Source organism: Scylla paramamosain, chromosome 11 (genome assembly GCF_035594125.1).
Source record: "Scylla paramamosain isolate STU-SP2022 chromosome 11, ASM3559412v1, whole genome shotgun sequence".
NCBI lineage: Eukaryota > Metazoa > Arthropoda > Malacostraca > Decapoda > Portunidae > Scylla > Scylla paramamosain.
Window position 1 is genome coordinate 14,143,720 of NC_087161.1, and position 17,500 is coordinate 14,161,219.

General features: G+C 43.0%; 1 protein-coding gene and 2 long non-coding RNA genes across 3 annotated transcripts in view; 1 reads left to right on the forward strand and 2 right to left on the reverse strand.

Annotated features, from left to right (window-relative positions):
• LOC135104976 (uncharacterized) overlaps nucleotides 1-17,500 on the reverse strand; it is a 102,626-nt gene that overhangs the window by 76,715 nt on the left and 8,411 nt on the right. The window lies entirely within an intron of this gene.
• LOC135104974 (uncharacterized) lies at nucleotides 10,203-12,565 on the forward strand. The gene is made up of 2 exons (XR_010270639.1): nucleotides 10,203-10,690; nucleotides 11,645-12,565. It is a non-coding gene; the product is annotated as an uncharacterized LOC135104974 (long non-coding RNA).
• LOC135104973 (uncharacterized) lies at nucleotides 11,040-13,115 on the reverse strand. Its single transcript, XM_064012824.1, has 2 exons — nucleotides 12,638-13,115; nucleotides 11,040-11,443 (listed from the first exon to the last, which is right to left on the reverse strand). Exons 1-2 carry the CDS (start codon nucleotides 13,061-13,063, stop codon nucleotides 11,048-11,050), a joined length of 822 nt encoding a protein of 273 aa, XP_063868894.1. The 5' UTR covers nucleotides 13,064-13,115; the 3' UTR covers nucleotides 11,040-11,047.

Sequence of the window (17,500 nt, forward strand, 5' to 3'; positions counted from 1 at the left end):
ATTTTAGTAATATCATTATATTGTATTCGCTATTCTTATTTAATTTTCTCATATTCCTTCTCTCCGTGTTTCCTTATCCGTTTTTCTTTTTCCTTATGGTGTTAATAGCAGTAGCAGTAGTAGTCAAGCTGCTAGTCACCGCCACGTCCAGCGAAATCAGAGTGGGATATCGGAGGTTTGTGGGATAAGATTTGTTTCAGCTGGTGAAGAAAATTGTTTTATATTATACACGAACGCACTTGAACACACACACACACACACATAAAATAAAATTCAGTTGCAGTTTAATATCCACTTATATTTACTTAAGTCCACATTGTTGTTGCTGCTACATACTTAATAAATGTTTCCCTTCTATTATAAAGTAGCGAATTTTCTCCAATACTCTACTGATAAAACCAAATGGACAATTTCAAAAGTCAACAGCATTATGCAAGCACCCTAAAAACTCCAATCACTTCCACTACAGCCTCTTGTTTTTTGCTTTATCTCTCTCTCTCTCTCTCTCTCTCTCTCTCTCTCTCTCTCTCTCTCTCTCTCTCTCTCTCTCTCTCTTTCTCTCTCTCTCATGAAAGTGATACTGTTTTCATCGCTATCATTCTTATTACAGAATTCTCGCTAACCTTCCAATACCATCATACATCTTCAAAAATTCCAGTGACTTCCTCTACACCGTATTTTTTTCTTTCCCTCAAGATTATAAAGAACATAGTAATTCATGGTGTTTTCATGGGTGTCTTTCCTGTTGTCAATACAGAATTCCCGCTGAACCTTCGATATCATTAAGCAGACACCCTTGAAAACCCCAATAACTACCACTACAGCCTGTTTTATTGCTCCCCCTCCCTCCTCTCTCTCTCTCTCTCTCTCTCTCTCTCTCTCTCTCTCTCTCTCTCTCTCTCTCTCTCTCTCTCTCTCTCTCTCTCTCTCTCACCACGATTATAAAGACCACAGTGATAAACTGAATTCCTGCCAAACTCTCACACCATGGTGCAAACACCCTTCAAAGCTGCAGTGCCTTCCCCTAGAGCGAGTTTTGAATACAATGGAGGCACACAATGTTGCATCACCCTTGAAAAATATACCGCGGGACTCTCCCTGGTGAGGCAGCAGCAGCAGCAGTAGCAGAAAAGAGAGAGAGAGAGAGAGAGAGAGAGAGAGAGAGAGAGAGAGAGAGAGAGAGAGAGAGAGAGAGAGAGAGAGAGAGAGAGAGAGAGAGAGAGAGAGAGAGAGAGAGAGAGAGAGTTGCATTCCATTTCACTGTATCATTAAAATGATAGATGTTGGCTACTTTATTTTGTTTCGTATGTCTTGAATAATTTTTAGGGAGTGTGCATACTTGTTACAAATTAAGTAGGGTTTGCGGTGCGCATCTCGGCAGTGTTTCGTTTAGCCACTATCTGTGAACATGGTCGGCCTGGCGGGTTGTCTAAGCCGGCCCACCACTGTACTTTGGGATTTGTGTGTGGTTACGTCTACTTTGTGCAGGTTAGTTTTGTGTTTATTTACTTCCACTGCTGTGATTTAGCTTTCCATTGCTGCCATTGAGCTTTTTCTGGTGAAGACTGAGACAGTGAGTAAGTTTAGTAAGGGGATCATGGACGTTGGGTATTATTGTTCGACACACGGAGGATGTAGAGGACGCCGGACTTGATGAGAGCTGTGATGTTGGCATGTCAGGGTTGTGCTGCTGTGGATCGAAGGGCGTCGATGTGGGCCACTGAGGTAAGTTCTTTCATAAAATTTTATTTGAGATTATATTGTGGAGCAAGTTGTGGTGTTTAGTTGGTTTGTTTGTGTGGTGATTTGTGCTGAGGATGTTAGGTGTGAAGTGGAGTGATTTGTGTTGCGTTTTGTAAGTGTATGTTTGTATGGGTAGTATTACATTGTCTTGGCTTACACTGTAGAGGGATGTGAACTGTGTTATGTGCGTGTATCAAGGAAGCGCTGTATTTCAGGCTGAAACACTTCAAGCAATAAACTGATGTTATGATTGTGGTTCGCTGCCTGATCGGATTCCCCAACAAAAGGTGCGAGCTGGACAGTGTGCCTCACCTGACCAAGGCATTGTGTTTTGAAGTAATGTTTCTCACTCCTCGTATTCTAACGTTCTATGATTAACAAGGGATATTTAGACAAAATTCTTAAATGAATAGAAACAAAAATAAACATAAATAGGTTAGAAAATGAAAGATGAACAGAGAAACAGAAAATCAACAGAATAAGCAAGAAACAACAAATTAGGGAAGATTAAGGGGTTTCGGGCCATCTCGGCCCATCGCTGTCTCGGCCCATTTCAAACGCCAACTCGGCCCATTTATATGACCAACTCGGACCATCTGTACAAGCTATACACCATTGTCTTTAAGAGACTTTTTGCATAAGGGTGAACTAATTTAATCCAATAATCACTCACTTACCATCGCAATTAGCTGTGATATGTAAAATGTTGTATAAAGTTTTCGGGAGAGAGACTCTTTCCAATTTTTATTATTATTATTATTATTATTATTATTTTAGTGATAAAGATAATAATAATAATAATAATAATAATAATAATAATAATAATAATAATAATAATTATTATTATTATTACTATTATTACTATTATTATTATTATTATTATTATCATTATTATTATTATTATTATTATTATTATTACTACACACACCCACACCCAGACACACATGCACACACGCTTGTCGCCTTATCTCCCATCCCATCCCTCCTCCCTCCCTTCCTCCCAGACTCTCCCTCCCAGTCCTTCCCTTCTCCCTCCCTGCTATCTCCCTCTTTCCTTTCCTCCAACCCCACCCTCCTTCCTCCCTGCTATCACACACACACACACACACACACACACACACACACACAAAATATATAACTACCGAAATTCATACTAAGGAGCGAAACGTTCAGGTATCGAAACCGTTCCCATGACAACTGACCTCGTAAGCAAGCTAAGAAATAAGTTTCATTAAAATATTGGTGGATGTATAACAAGTAGGGATTTTTACATGTATTTCTAGTTATCAATAAAGGGAGGTGACAGTAGATGACGGCAGTTGACGGTAGTTAGCAGTTAGCAGTTTGGTAAGTTCTCATGCAACTACCAGGCAGCAACAGTTTACCAATTGAAAGATGGGACTGAAAAGCGAGGTATTAGGTTGTTTCACGAGGGGAAGACGAGGTGGTGGACTGCTTTGGGAAACAGGTTAGATTTCGCCTGCACTTCGAGGAGGAAGGACTGATCAGTCAATATGGAGAGTAACTGTTTGGTGTGCGGGAATACCGTGCGCCCTTTACAGGTAAAATGAAATCTAAGTGTATTCTTATAATGTGATAATGACATATTGGTGCGTGGATACTTTTATATTCTTTACAGGAGGCGTTGTTATGCGATAGATGCAGTTTGTGGCAACATCGCAAATGTGGAACTGGAATAACTAGGGACGAATATCGTGCAGCAATGAGAGAAGGGAGGGAAATTGACTGGATGTGTCACCTGTGCTTCTCCCAAGCAAATGAAATCCCAGTGCTAGAAAATGGTGAATGTTCCTCGCCTATCAATGGTGCTGTGGCAGCAGGGGACTCTGAAACAGAAAGTCCCAGTGAAATTGTGACATATGAAAAGATCTGTTCTTCCACACAGAGGGCAACATAAACTTATAGATAGTCTCGGGTATTCATACACAGTGAAAAGGAAAACTAACGTTTGTGTACATTGGCGTTGTTCTGTAAGAAATAGAAACACAACATGTCCAGTGGTAATAAAAGAATATAATAATGAGTATATTCGGGGAGAGATGGACCACTGCCATCCACCCGAAGCCTGCCCTGCCCTCTCAACAAAAGTGTCATCCATAGTTAAGAGAAAGGCAATGGAAGATGTCTTCCGCCCCGCAGCAGACATAGTAGACGAGGTTCTAAGGGAACACGTGGACCCAAATGTTCCTCTGACTTCACTTCCCGCTCCTATTAACTTGGCGCGTCAAGGAAACTGAAAAGCTTACTCGTGAACCTCCTCATGGCGGCGCGTGGGGGGACATAAGGGCACGCCGCCTCCTTGTCACGGCCCCCTACTGATGGATTCTTTTTTTTATTTTTTTTATGAAGGAGGGACACTGGCCAAGGGCAACAAAAATCCAATAAAAAAAGATGCCCACTGAAATGCCAGCCCCATAAAAGGGTCCAAAGCGGTAGTCAAAAATTAAAGGTTAAGTGTCTTGAAACCTCCCTCTTGAAGGAATTCAAGTCATAGGAAGGTGGAAATACAGAAGCAGGCAGGGAGTTCCAGAGTTTACCAGAGAAAAGGATGAATTATTGAGAATACTGGTTAACTCTTGCGTCAGAGAGGTGGACAGAATAGGGGTGAGAGAAAGAAGAAAGTCTTGTGCAGCGAGGCCGCGGGAGGAGGGGAGGCATGCAGTTAGCAAGATCAGAAGAGCAGTTAGCATGAAAATAGCGGTAGAAGACAGCTAGATATGCAACATTGCGGCGGTGAGAGAGAGGCTGAAGACAGTCAGTTAGAGGAGAGGAGTTGATGAGACAAAAAGCTTTTGATTGCACCCTGTCTAGAGACGCCAGGGAACTCCAAACACCAGGAAGGGTTTATCACGGGTTTGTTTTGAGATTACTGTGGGTATAAGAAGAGAGAGAGAGAGAGAGAGAGAGAGAGAGAGAGAGAGAGAGAGAGAGAGAGAGAGAGAGAGAGAGAGAGAGAGAGAGAGAGAGAGAGAGAGAGAGAGAGAGAGGCAATGGATAATGATAGTGAATAGCAGATAATGGGCTGGAAAACAAATGTGGTGTGAATGAGATAAAAGACTGAGAAAGGATGGAAACTGAGTGTTAATACATAGAAAAGAAACTAAGAGATGGATGGAAAGAATGAAGAACGAGGGAAAGAAAAGGTTAAGGGATGATTTTTTTGACTGGTTGGTTGACTAACAGATTGATTGGTTAATTGACTGACTGATTGACTGACTGACTGATCTATTGGTTAATGGATTAAAGGAATGGAGTAGGAATGTGGTTGAATGTTAAGGGATGATTGGGGTACTGGCTGAGTGATTAATGGGCCTTTTTTATACATATATTTAGTTGACCTTGGCCAGTGCCACTCTTACATAAAAAAAAAAATGTGCTTCACAGCTGCATTATGTCAGTACAGTGGTCCCCTGTTCCCACACTATTCGTGTCTTGGTTGTGTGGTACAAAAAGGTATTTATTTTACGTTTCACTCTTCAATAACCTGTAATCTAATTTCTCTCTTCCATGAAATTGCAATTGAGTAAATTAGTGTTGGTGTACCGTAGCAGCGGATCATCCTGGGCTGAAATGTGGCAGCAAGTACACCAACTGAGAGTTTATGGCCACCAACGTGGATATTATTGGATGCAACAACTGCAACAAATTACCGCTAATGAATATTATGGTTCAGCCGCTCCACGCAGTGAATGGTGGCGGCACACACACACACACACACACACACACACACACATAATGATATCAGTTAAACAAAGTCAACAACATATCACAGGAAGCATTAATCAAACAGCCAAGACAAAGGCATTACACAGCGCCAATGCGTCACAATGGAAGGCGCGCGTCGCTGCTAACACGCGGGGCGGCCTTCAAGTGCCCCTCACCGAGCGTAATACCCACATAAACATTGGCGGCCATCATGCGCCCCTGAATAGGCGTAAGGGTCGCGAGTGTAAACATAGCGTTAGTATCTGAAGTAATATTAGCGTTGCATTTAGGATTATAATGTAAAACACTTCTAAGCCGCACTTGCACTATTTTAAAAGGTTTTAGTTGAAGTGACACGGGTTTTTAAGAGAGATTCTTATGCTTTTAGTGATAGAACAAGATTTTTATATAGTAAACAGGAGAAACAATCGCGAGAGCCAGGCTAATCATCTTTGTGGCCTTTGAAAGTCACGCTGAAGCTACACGGGTTTTTAAGAATTATATTACGATTTAAATGAGAGATTATCAACATTTTCACACTATTAAAGGGAGAAGCAATATAAAGAATCCAGCTAATGATCTCTATGGCCTTTAAAAATAGCCATGCAGAAGCTACACAGGTTTTTAAGAACTATATTATGGCTCTAGTGAGGGACTAACAACAGTTCTACATTATTAAAGGGAGGAGCAGTATAAAGAGCCCAGCTAGTGATCCCTATTGACTTCTTGACAATATTCGTGAGGAAACTACACGAGTTTTCAAAGGTGTTTTTATGTTATAATGAAAGATTAACAAGATTTATGCAATACTGGAAAGGGAAACAGTCTTGAGAATCAGGCTAACCATATCTGGGTCCTTGGGAAACAGTCGTGGTGAGAGACCAAACCGTTTCTCAATACGGATCTTTGTCTGAGAGAGGGAGAGAGAGAGAGAGAGAGAGAGAGAGAGAGAGAGAGAGAGAGAGAGAGAGAGAGAGAGAGAGAGAGGTTCAGCTGACACATATGATGGAGAGAAATGAGAAATAAATGTACTGAGGGAGAGAGAAGGGAATAAGAGAAAGAATGAATGAATGAAGGAAGGAAGGAAGGAAAAAAATGAAATAATGAATAAATGAATGAAAAAAATAAAAACAAAAGGAAAAAATGGATAGAAGTAAAGAGAAAGGAAGGAAAGAAAGAAACAGTGAATGAATAAATGGATAAATGAATGAATGAAAAAATATATAAACAAACAAACGGAATGATAAAGAAGACGAGAAACGAAAGAAGAGTGGAACAATATTCTCTTCATCGTTTATATTCCCAAGGGCTTCATGGAGAAAAAGGAGGAGGAAGAAAAAGTGGAGGAGGAGAAGGAAGAGGAATACAAAGGAATACAAAGGAAAGACCAAGCAACAACAGACCCTGGGATCCTTACTAGGTTGCTTGGTTAACTATTCTATACTAACTACATAGTATGAGAGACAGGATAGTAAAGTAGAAGGAGGAGGAGGAGGAGGAGGGTTCAAGGCTGTTGCTGGAATGGAGGTAAGATGAGGTGAGGAGGAGGAGGAGGAGGAGGAGGAGGAAGAGGAGGAGGAAGAGGGTTCAAGGCTGTTGCTGGAATGGAGGTAAGATGAGGTGAAGTGTGATCTCTCTCTCTCTCTCTCTCTCTCTCTCTCTCTCTCTCTCTCTCTCTCTCTCTCTCTCTCCATGTGTGGAGAGGGAGATAAACTCTCTCTCTCTCCATGTGTAGAGAGGGAGATAAAAACTAGGAAGAGGAAAGTCCAACGACAGGGAAGAGGATGAGAGAGAGAGAGAGAGAGAGAGAGAGAGAGAGAGAGAGAGAGAGAGAGAGAGAGAGAGAGAGAGAGAGAGAGAGAGAGAGAGAGAGAGAGAGAGAGAGAGAGAGAGAAACTAGGAAGAGGAAAGTGCAACGGCAGGGAAGAGGATGAGAGAGAGAGAGAGAGAGAGAGAGAGAGAGAGAGAGAGAGAGAGAGAGAGAGAGAGAGAGAGAGAGAGAGAGAGAGAGAGAGAGAGAGAGAGAGAGAGAGATAAAAACTAGGAAGAGAAAAGTGCAACGGCAGGGAAGAGGATGAGAGAGAGAGAGAGAGAGAGAGAGAGAGAGAGAGAGAGAGAGAGAGAGAGAGAGAGAGGGCTGGCAGGATGCCCTGGACGAAGGTCTGGATACTCTTGTGGTGGCCCTGGACATTGCTGGGGCCTTTGATAGGGTCTGGCACGCGGGGCTTGTAAAAAAGCTTTGCGCCAAGGGTATCCAGGGCAACCTCCTTGCACTGCTCGAGGACTACCTCCAGGGGAGAATCCTCCGAGTAGTCATCAATGGACAGGCATCCCAGCAGTTACCTATACAGGCCTCAGTTCCACAGGGTTCAGTGTTGGGCCCGATCCTGTGGAACATGTACATCGATGACCTCCTGCGGGAAATCCCGACTCTGCTTGCATACGCCGACGACTGCAATCTCTCCCGCTCCTACTGCCGCTCCGACAGTCAGCGAACCGTTAGAGAGCTAAATAGGCAGCTCAGGCTGGTGATGGAGTGGGGAGAGGCGTGGCAATTCAGCTTCGCTCCAGAAAAGACGCAGGCCATGGTCATCTCACGGTCCCCAGCTGCCTCCCCAGCCGTCTCAGGCTGTCTGATTTTTGGAGGCCAGACACTTCCCCTCCAGGAACACGTCAAGTTGCTGGGAGTGACAGTGGACTGTGGCCTGCGCTTTGACCGCCATGTTGCTGCTGTTGCCCACCAGGTCTCCCAGCGAGTCTCTGCACTGCGTCGGATGTCAGGAAACCTCGACTCCCGGGGCATCCTCACACTGTACAAGGCTCAGATACGGCCTTGTATGGAGTACAGTGCCTTGTCCTGGATGTCGAGTGCCACCACCCACTTGCAGAGACTGGATGCTGTGCAACGCCGTGCCCTGCGCTTGGTGGGGATGGACGGACTGCAGCAGCAGCAGCAGCAGCAGCAGCAGGAGGAGCAGACCGGAGTCACGTCGCTGGAGCATCGGCGGGACGTGTCGGCGCTGGTGGTCCAGCACAAGGCCCGGGTTCTGGAGGTCCCTCATCTCAGTTCGCTAAGGCTCCCACCACGAGCTGTCCAGAGGGAGTCCAGGACCACCACCTCCAGTGACATGCTGGTGCAAGTGCCTCGATCTTACTCGAGGCAGCACCAGCGCTCTTACACAGCCAGAACCTCCAGACTGTGGAATGTGTTTACGGCAGCCACGAGTGATACACAGACAATGACACTCCAGCAAGTGAAAGTGGCTGCACACAGGTGGCGTATAACACAACCCCCCACACTAGTGCTGTGTTAATCATGTCTATATATATATATATATATATATAGTAGGATGAGTTCACTTTTTGTATATATTTTATTCTTTACATTTAAGTATAGGCTTTTCAAATAACAGCATAAAAAAACGTGTTGTTTTAAGCCTGATGTAAATTTTGTTAAAATAAATAAAAAAAGAGAGAAAAAAAAAAGAGAGAGAGAGAGAGAGAGAGAGAGAGAGAGAGAGAGAGAGAGAGAGAGAGAGAGAGAGAGAGAGAGAGAGAGAGAGAGAGAGAGTATAAAAACCCAACGACGATTAACAGCTTTTTCTCCTCTTCTTTCCTCCTCCTCCTCCATACTTCCTTCCTTGTCTCCCTCTCCTTCACTAGAATACAACCAAAATATCTTCATAATTATTGTTTGATATGACACAGAACAAATTTAAAATACATTAAAATGCAACTTGTACCATAAAAATTACACTACAATATAAGTGAAACAATGGAAGACAGTAAGCAGATTAATGGAGGACTTAGTTAAACTTCGATAAGATTTTATATACTATCTCACTGACATTGAAGTGTTCCCGGTGGTCCATTAACTGATCCCAAGACACAAAGCCATAGTGGGCACGGACGGTGTCCAGTGAGCGGACACGCCTCTAACACATGCAATTCTGTTTGTATAGCTCCACAGAGGCACAAAGGTTCCTCCACAGGCAATCGTTCACGCCCTCTTCTATTCCAACGACCCGTTTCTATTTGCTAACCAGTGTCCACTAACTCGAAATTGACAATATGATATCCTATGCACCTCATTAAGGTAGTTCCTCTCACAGTACAGTTTATCTACAGTAAGATCAGGGTTAAGAGTCTTGAATACTGTTCTATGCGATGACACAGAATTATGTAATAGAGAGTTTTACAGCAGTTTTCCTTGTGCAACATCGTGTACATTATCTGCCAACAGGCTGTCAATATATCTACCCGTACGAGTGCTGGAGTCGAGAACAACCTTAACAATATGTGTCCACGGATCATCCCTCATGTGCTGTCTATCTCGCCATAAACTATGAAAACATTTACGCTGTTTTGCCTTGACTAAGTAGTTAACTGAAGGAGGCCCAAGGAAGTCCTAGCTCGACACAGCAGACATCAGAACAGGTTGACAATCGTACTCCAAGCAGCTGCTTTACATACCTTATATTTGTATAGCTTTTCAACAGGCTTTAAGGTGCGTCCACACGATCGAACAATGCTCGACGGACAAAATCGTTACCATATCAGAGGAGAAGCAGGATGACGTCATAAGCGGTGAAACGATTGGAAGTGGATCTGGCAACAATCAGTGGTACCAGATGAGGCTGTTTACCACTGTTTCAACTCTGCTCACAGGGCAAAGACCGGTGGACAATGTTCGAAGGTGATGTCCGTTGGCAACTCAGGCATTTAAGGTCAGTGTGTGGCCTTGGACGAGTGGTGCAGTACATCACTACCATGGTCCACAAGAAAAAAAAGAAGGCTAAAAAAAATTGCACTATGCAGCATGATCATTGCTGTACTCTGTGAGGAGGAGGAGGAGATGACAAGAAGGGAATGGTGCAAGGACTGGTTGCACAAACGAAATGAAAGGGGAAGCCATGCAACCATTTTGCAAGAATTGAGAACTGGCTATGAATCGGACTTTACGAACTATATGCGGATGGACCCAAATACCTTCTACGATTTATTGGAAAAGTTAAAACCTTTTATAACAAAGCAGGACACCTGTATGAGGGAGAGCATTTCACCTGCAGCACGTCTGGAAGCAACGTTGAGGTACCTTTCCACCGGGTGCTCCTACAGTTCACTTCAATACAGCACAAGGATTTCAAAACAGAGTCTGTCTGCAATCATTCCTGATATGTGCCAAACCATCTATGATGTGCTTAAGGATCCATACTTAAAGGTAAGTAATGCTTGTTTGTGGACGGTGCATATATTATGAATATGACTTGCGTAATGTGAAGAACATCTCTACAGTTAAGCATAGACGCGAGATTAATTACATACATTATATACATCTTGTTAGGTGTATGTAAAAAGACCCAAGTGCTTGGTGTTTGGCCACTCGTACATTACCCACGTTGAAGCGCAACCCGTCATATAAAAGTGCATCTCTACACATATGTCACATATGTAAAGTTGTTCATGAATATTGTTTCTAAACCAGGGACAAAGACCATACTACCACTTAACTGTCACAGATTTATTGTTAACATATTAATGCCACTTCAATACAGACAATAATGGTCGTACTACATAATTAGCCAACAACCTTGGATGTAAAGGTGAGCTTCCCTAATTTCCCCAGATAAAGTACCTCAGAAATTAGTTTCTGTGCATGGATCCTATTTTCTACATTCATCTTTCGCAAATCATTGGTAACAACATCACCAAAAGCACTTTCTTCATCGCTATCCTTCTCCGATCGAGATAATTCTTTCAGTTGATGAAGCGCTTCTTCAAGCACCTCATGCCTCTCGTCAGTGAGTAAAGACCTTTTTCTCCCTCGGGTAGTTTGAGTCTGAATGCGTGAAGACTCAGGCGTTGCAGGTGGTACATTATCATGCGATGTACTTGGGACAGGTGTGACAGGCGTTGGTGTTGTATGGGTTACAGAACCATCTTCATTTTGTTGAAGTATAGGATCATTGAAAATCTGGAAATAGATACAAGCCATTAGTGTATGTCAACGTGTATTATCGTTTTAATTTCCTGTGAAAGAGAGAGAGAGAGAGAGAGAGAGAGAGAGAGGAGAGAGAGAGAGAGAGAGAGAGAGAGAGAGAGAGAGGAGGATAATGTATTATATATATCGAGAACGCATACAAAAGACCTTTAATAACATTTTTCTCATTAACAGACACCCCAAACAGCGGAGGAGTGGAAGCGTGTAGCACAGGGATTTTCCAAGAAATGGAACTTTCCTAATTGCATCGGAGCAGTTGACGGGAAGCACATCCTGATAAGGCCACCACCTGATAGCGGCTCCTTCTACTACAACTACAAAGGAAGCCACAGCATAGTGTTAATGGCTGTCTCCAATGCAGACTCAAACTTCATATATGTTGACGTGGGCACTAATGGAAGAGTGTCGGATGGTGGAGTGTGGGGTAACTGTTCTCTCAACCAGCGTATTGAAGCAGGATCTGCCGGTATGCCAGATGATGAGGTACTCCCAAACAGCTCAAAAATATTACCATATGTGATCGTTGCTGATGATTGCATTTCCTCTGAAGCGTCATATCATGAAGCCTTTCTCTCATCAAAATCAAAACCTTGAGCAACGTGTGTTTTCCTACCGACTGTCAAGAGCTCGGACGCACCGTAGAAAACGCATTCGGAGATACTTGCTAAAAGATTTGAAGTGTTTCAATAAAGCCATTAACCTTGAACCAAAAAAAGTAGAGAAAATAGTTCTTGCTTGCACTGCACTACATAATTACCTTCGCAAAGCACCTATCACCCCAACTTTGTGTTCTGATGCAAATATAGAAAACGCTGATGAAATCCTTGGCATGCTACCGCTCGAGTATGAAGAACACACCACCATCAACGGCACAATTGTACGCAATCTGTATATGAAATATTTCAATGAGGAAGGTACTGTGATCTGGCAAAACAGACATACATGAGGCTAAGTTACAATAACTCGGGAGTAAAATTATAATAGTAATGTATCATAAAAATCACCAATGTTGCATATTGAACATATTTTACATTGCTTTGTTGACAAAATGTATTATAAAGGTAGATTGTGGCAATAAAGAATGTATGGCCATTGTTTGGTTTTTCATTTTTTTTTTTCATTCAAAGACAGGGTAAACAGACAGATATACGACAATTACGTACTCACCTCATGATCAGACACTTCTTCAGGCACAAGAGACACTTGGCTATCCATACTTGACACGGATTCTCTCTTGCTGTCGCCATCGTTGAGGAAGCAGAGGTCATCAAAACACCATAATATGGGGGTGTAAATGTCGTCAGCACCAGCCCCCGACTTCTTTGATTTCTCCTGTTTTCGTAGTTCTCTCCTATATTGACTACGGATGGATTCTATTTTTTTCTTCACTTCAGAAGCAGTAACAGATAATCCATTTCTATTCAGTCCTGCCGTTATTTCATTAATGGCCGCGACACGTTTGTTCCTATCCTTGTACACAGTAGACTTTACATTCCATAGGCATGGATTCTGCCGGTATAGTTCTATTAGTAGCAGGGTCTCTTTTCTGTCCCAGTGGCAACTCTTCTCATTGACTGAGGTACTGCTGGCCATGGTCACAGGACGATGAGAACTAATGAACTGACGGACTTTGAAAAATCCTGTAACCAAGTGACTCTTGCTCGTCGAGTGTCTGGCAGTATCGTATAATTCCACACCAGACAGTGTCTGACGTTTCGATGCTGCGAACACGGACAATGTCCGGTACACCACTTGGTGCTCGCTTCTGACGTCATCAACGAGCCTTTCCGCTTTCCCACTGGTAGTTGGTAACATATTTTGTCCGTCGAGCATTGTTCGATCGTGTGGACGCACCTTTATGTTGCCCCCCAGCCACGACTCAACCCACAGAGCACAGCTGACATCACAGCTGCATCAGACATTCGCCTCTTTACATAAAAGGGAACATCTCCATTCTTCTGAAGGAATGAAACAAATTTTAATACATGGGCAGTTTTACACCTGGCCGTGACTAGCTACTGCTGACGACACTGCAAGTAAAATACTGCCAAGATACGTGCAGCTGTCACACCACTCCACCACCATCTCCCCCACAGTACATTTTGTACGCTCTTCTGGAGAACAATTCAGTGCAAAAAATTTAGTTTTCTTATTATTAACTAGCATTCCGTAATCTTGACAGTATTTTATTGTAACAGTCTTAATTTATGTTCCATTCCCCCGTCTTGTAGTTGAGAAAAATAAGTATCATCCCATTAACATTAACATATGTAGCCACGTCAAAAATTCATTTATACCACAATTATTCTTTATCAAGGCAATTAAATCATTCACTTATATGTTAAACAGTATACACGATGTTGGGGAACCTTGCCTTGCTCCTATTGTAGCAGCAACCACAACCAGTGCCCACTACACTCTGCGTAACAGTGTACATACAAGTATTGCCAACACAACTGCCCCGCACCCAATTCTCTAATATCATAAACAATACATTAAGGGGCACTCTGTCATAGGCCATTCTAAAATCAACGAACGTAACAAATGACTTAAGTTTTTTTCCTCTTACCCAAATCCATTATCAATACGTAGCGTCACAATGTGTACAATGCGTCCTCTGCCCTTCTGGCTGCCTGCCTGCTTTCTCAATGGAACAAACCAACTGCTCAACCGCGAGCTTAAGATTTAAGTCAAACAATTTATCCAGTGAGTTTAATTACATTGATTGCCCCATATATAATCACATGCTTCTTTTTTCTCACCCTTCTTGTTTTAAAGCGACTTGCCCGCATTAAACATGCGGGCAAGTCGCCAAGATGATGGGTAGGTGACAGATGCAAAGGATTACACTGAACAGTGCTGTCAGAGTAAGAATCCACTGATTGGGTCAACATTTCAAAACACCAGGAGAGGCACCGTCAGGACCACAGGACTTGTTAGGTCTCATATTGTTCATCTGAGTAATCACTTCATCACCTGAATCTGCTCATCAAGAACTGGAATAAATATCTCTGTCTGGCACTGGTTCTGATCAGGAGCTGTACTGTCTTCTGGATTACAAGTTTCATCATAATAAACCCTGAAATCCTCACTTGGAGGTCTAACTTCAGCATTCCCGTTTTCTATATATTCATCTCTCCAATCTATCACCACCCAAACTTGCTTATCATCGCGGTCGTTTACTAACCTCTCCCACCTCTCCATCCCATCATAATTCTGTCAAGGTATTACAACACACCTGCTAGAGTCGGCACACTTGTATAAAGCATCAGTTACCTTTTTTTTCAGTATCTGTGTCTATGTTATCGGTCAAGTTAGGAATTTCACATCGAGAAAGCTTATCCTTCAAACACTCAAGGTCTATGTTTTCATATCTCAGTCTTCTTACCTAACCTAATCTTACCTTTTTTTTTTTTTTTTTATGTAAGAAGGATACTGGCCAAGGGCAACAAAAATTCAATAAAAAAAAAAAATGCCCACTGAAATGCCAGTCCCTTAAAAGGGTCAAAGCAGTGGTCAAAAATTGGTGGATAAGTGTCTTGAAACCTCCCTCTTGAAGGAATTCAAGTCATAGGAAAGTGGAAATACAGAAGCAGGCAAGGAGTTCCAGAGTTTACCAGAGAAAGGGATGAATGATTGAGAATACTGGTTAACTCTTGCATTAGAGAGGTGGACAGAATAGGAGTGAGAGAAAGAAGAAAGTCTTGTACAGCGAGGCCGCGGGAGGAGGGGAGGCATGCAGTTAGCAAGATCAGAAGAGCAGTTGGCATGAAAATAGCGGTAGAAGACAGCTAGATATGCAACATTGCGGCGGTGAGAGAGGGGCTGAAGACAGTCAGTTAGAGGAGAGGAGTTGATGAGACGAAAAACTCTTGATTCCACCCTGTCTAGAACAGCAGTATGAGTGGAACCCCCCAGACATGTGAAGCATACTCCATACATGGACGGATAAGGCCCTTGTACAGAGTTAGCAGCTGGGGGGGTGAGAAAAACTGGCGGAGACGTCTCAGAACACCTAACTTCATAGAAGCTGTTTTAGCTAGAGATGAGATGTGAAGTTTCCAGTTCAGATTATAAGTAAAGGACAGACCGAGGATGTTCAGTGTAGAAGAGGGGGACAGTTGAGTGTCACTGAAGAAGAGGGGATAGTTGTCTGGAAGATTGTGTCGAGTTGATAGATGGAGGAATTGAGTTTTTGAGACATTGAACAATACCAAGTTTGCTCTGCCCCAATCAGAAATTTTAGAAAGATCAGAAGTCAGGCGTTCTGTGGCTTCCCTGTGTGATATGTTTACCTCCTGAAGGGTTGGACGTCTATGAAAAGACGTGGAAAAGTGCAGGGTGGTATCATCAGCATAGGAGTGGATAGGACAAGAAGTTTGGTTTAGAAGATCATTAATGAATAATAAGAAGAGAGTGGGTGACAGGACAGAACCCTGAGGAACACCACTGTTAATAGATTTAGGAGAAGAACAGTGACCGTCTACCACAGCAGCAATAGAACGGTCAGAAAGGAAACTTGAGATGAAATTACAGAGAGAAGGATAGAAACCGTAGGAGGGTAGTTTGGAAATCAAAGCTTTGTGCCAGACTCTATCAAAGGCTTTTGATATGTCCAAGGCAACAGCAAAAGTTTCACCAAAGTCTCTAAAAGAGGATGACCAAGACTCAGTAAGGAAAGCCAGAAGATCACCAGTAGAGCGGCCTTGACGGAACCCATACTGGCGATCAGATAGAAGGTTGTGAAGTGATAGATGTTTAAGAATCTTCCTGTTGAGGATAGATTCAAAAACTTTAGATAAGCAGGAAATTAAAGCAATAGGACGGTAGTTTGAGGGATTAGAGCGGTCACCCTTTTTAGGAACAGGTTGAATGTAGGCAAACTTCCAGCAAGAAGGAAAGGTAGATGTTGACAGACAGAGCTGAAAGAGTTTGACTATGCAAGGTGCAAGCACGGAGGCACAGTTTCGGAGAACAATAGGAGGGACCCCATCAGGTCCATAAGCCTTCCGAGGGTTTAGGCCAGCGAGGGCATGGAAAACATCATTACGAAGAATTTTAATACGTGGCATGAAGTAGTCAGAGGGTGGAGGAGAGGGAGGAACAAGCCCAGAATCGTCCAAGGTAGAGTTTTTAGCAAAGGTTTGAGCAAAGAGTTCAGCTTTAGAAATAGATGTGATAGCAGTGGTGCCATCTGGTTGAAGTAGAAGAGGGAAAGAAGAAGAAGCAAAGTTATTGGAGATATTTTTGGCTAGATGCCAGAAATCACGAGGGGAGTTAGATCTTGAAAGGTTTTGACATTTTCTGTTAATGAAGGAGTTTTTGGCTAGTTGGAGAACAGACTTGGCATGGTTCCGGGCAGAAATATAAAGTGCATGAGATTCTGGTGAAGGAAGGCTTAAGTACCTTTTGTGGGCCACCTCTCTATCATGTATAGCACGAGAACAAGCTGTGTTAAACCAAGGTTTAGAAGGTTTAGGACGAGAAAAAGAGTGAGGAATGTACGCCTCCATGCCAGACACTATCACCTCTGTTATGCGCTCAGCACACAAAGACGGGTCTCTGACACGGAAGCAGTAGTCATTCCAAGGAAAATCAGCAAAATACCTCCTCAGGTCCCCCCAACTAGCAGAGGCAAAACGCCAGAGGCACCTTCGCTTAGGGGGATCCTGAGGAGGGATTGGAGTGATAGGACAAGATAAAGATATGAGATTGTGATCGGAGGAGCCCAACGGAGAAGAAAGGGTGACAGCATAAGCAGAAGGATTAGAGGTCAGGAAAAGGTCAAGAATGTTGGGCGTATCTCCAAGACGGTCAGGAATACGAGTAGGGTGTTGCACCAATTGCTCTAGGTCATGGAGGATAGCAAAGTTGTAGGCTAGTTCACCAGGATGGTCAGTGAAGGGAGAGGAAAGCCAAAGCTGGTGGTGAACATTGAAGTCTCCAAGAATGGAGATCTCTGCAAAAGGGAAGAGGGTCAGAATGTGCTCCACTTTGGAAGTTAAGTAGTCAAAGAATTTCTTATAGTCA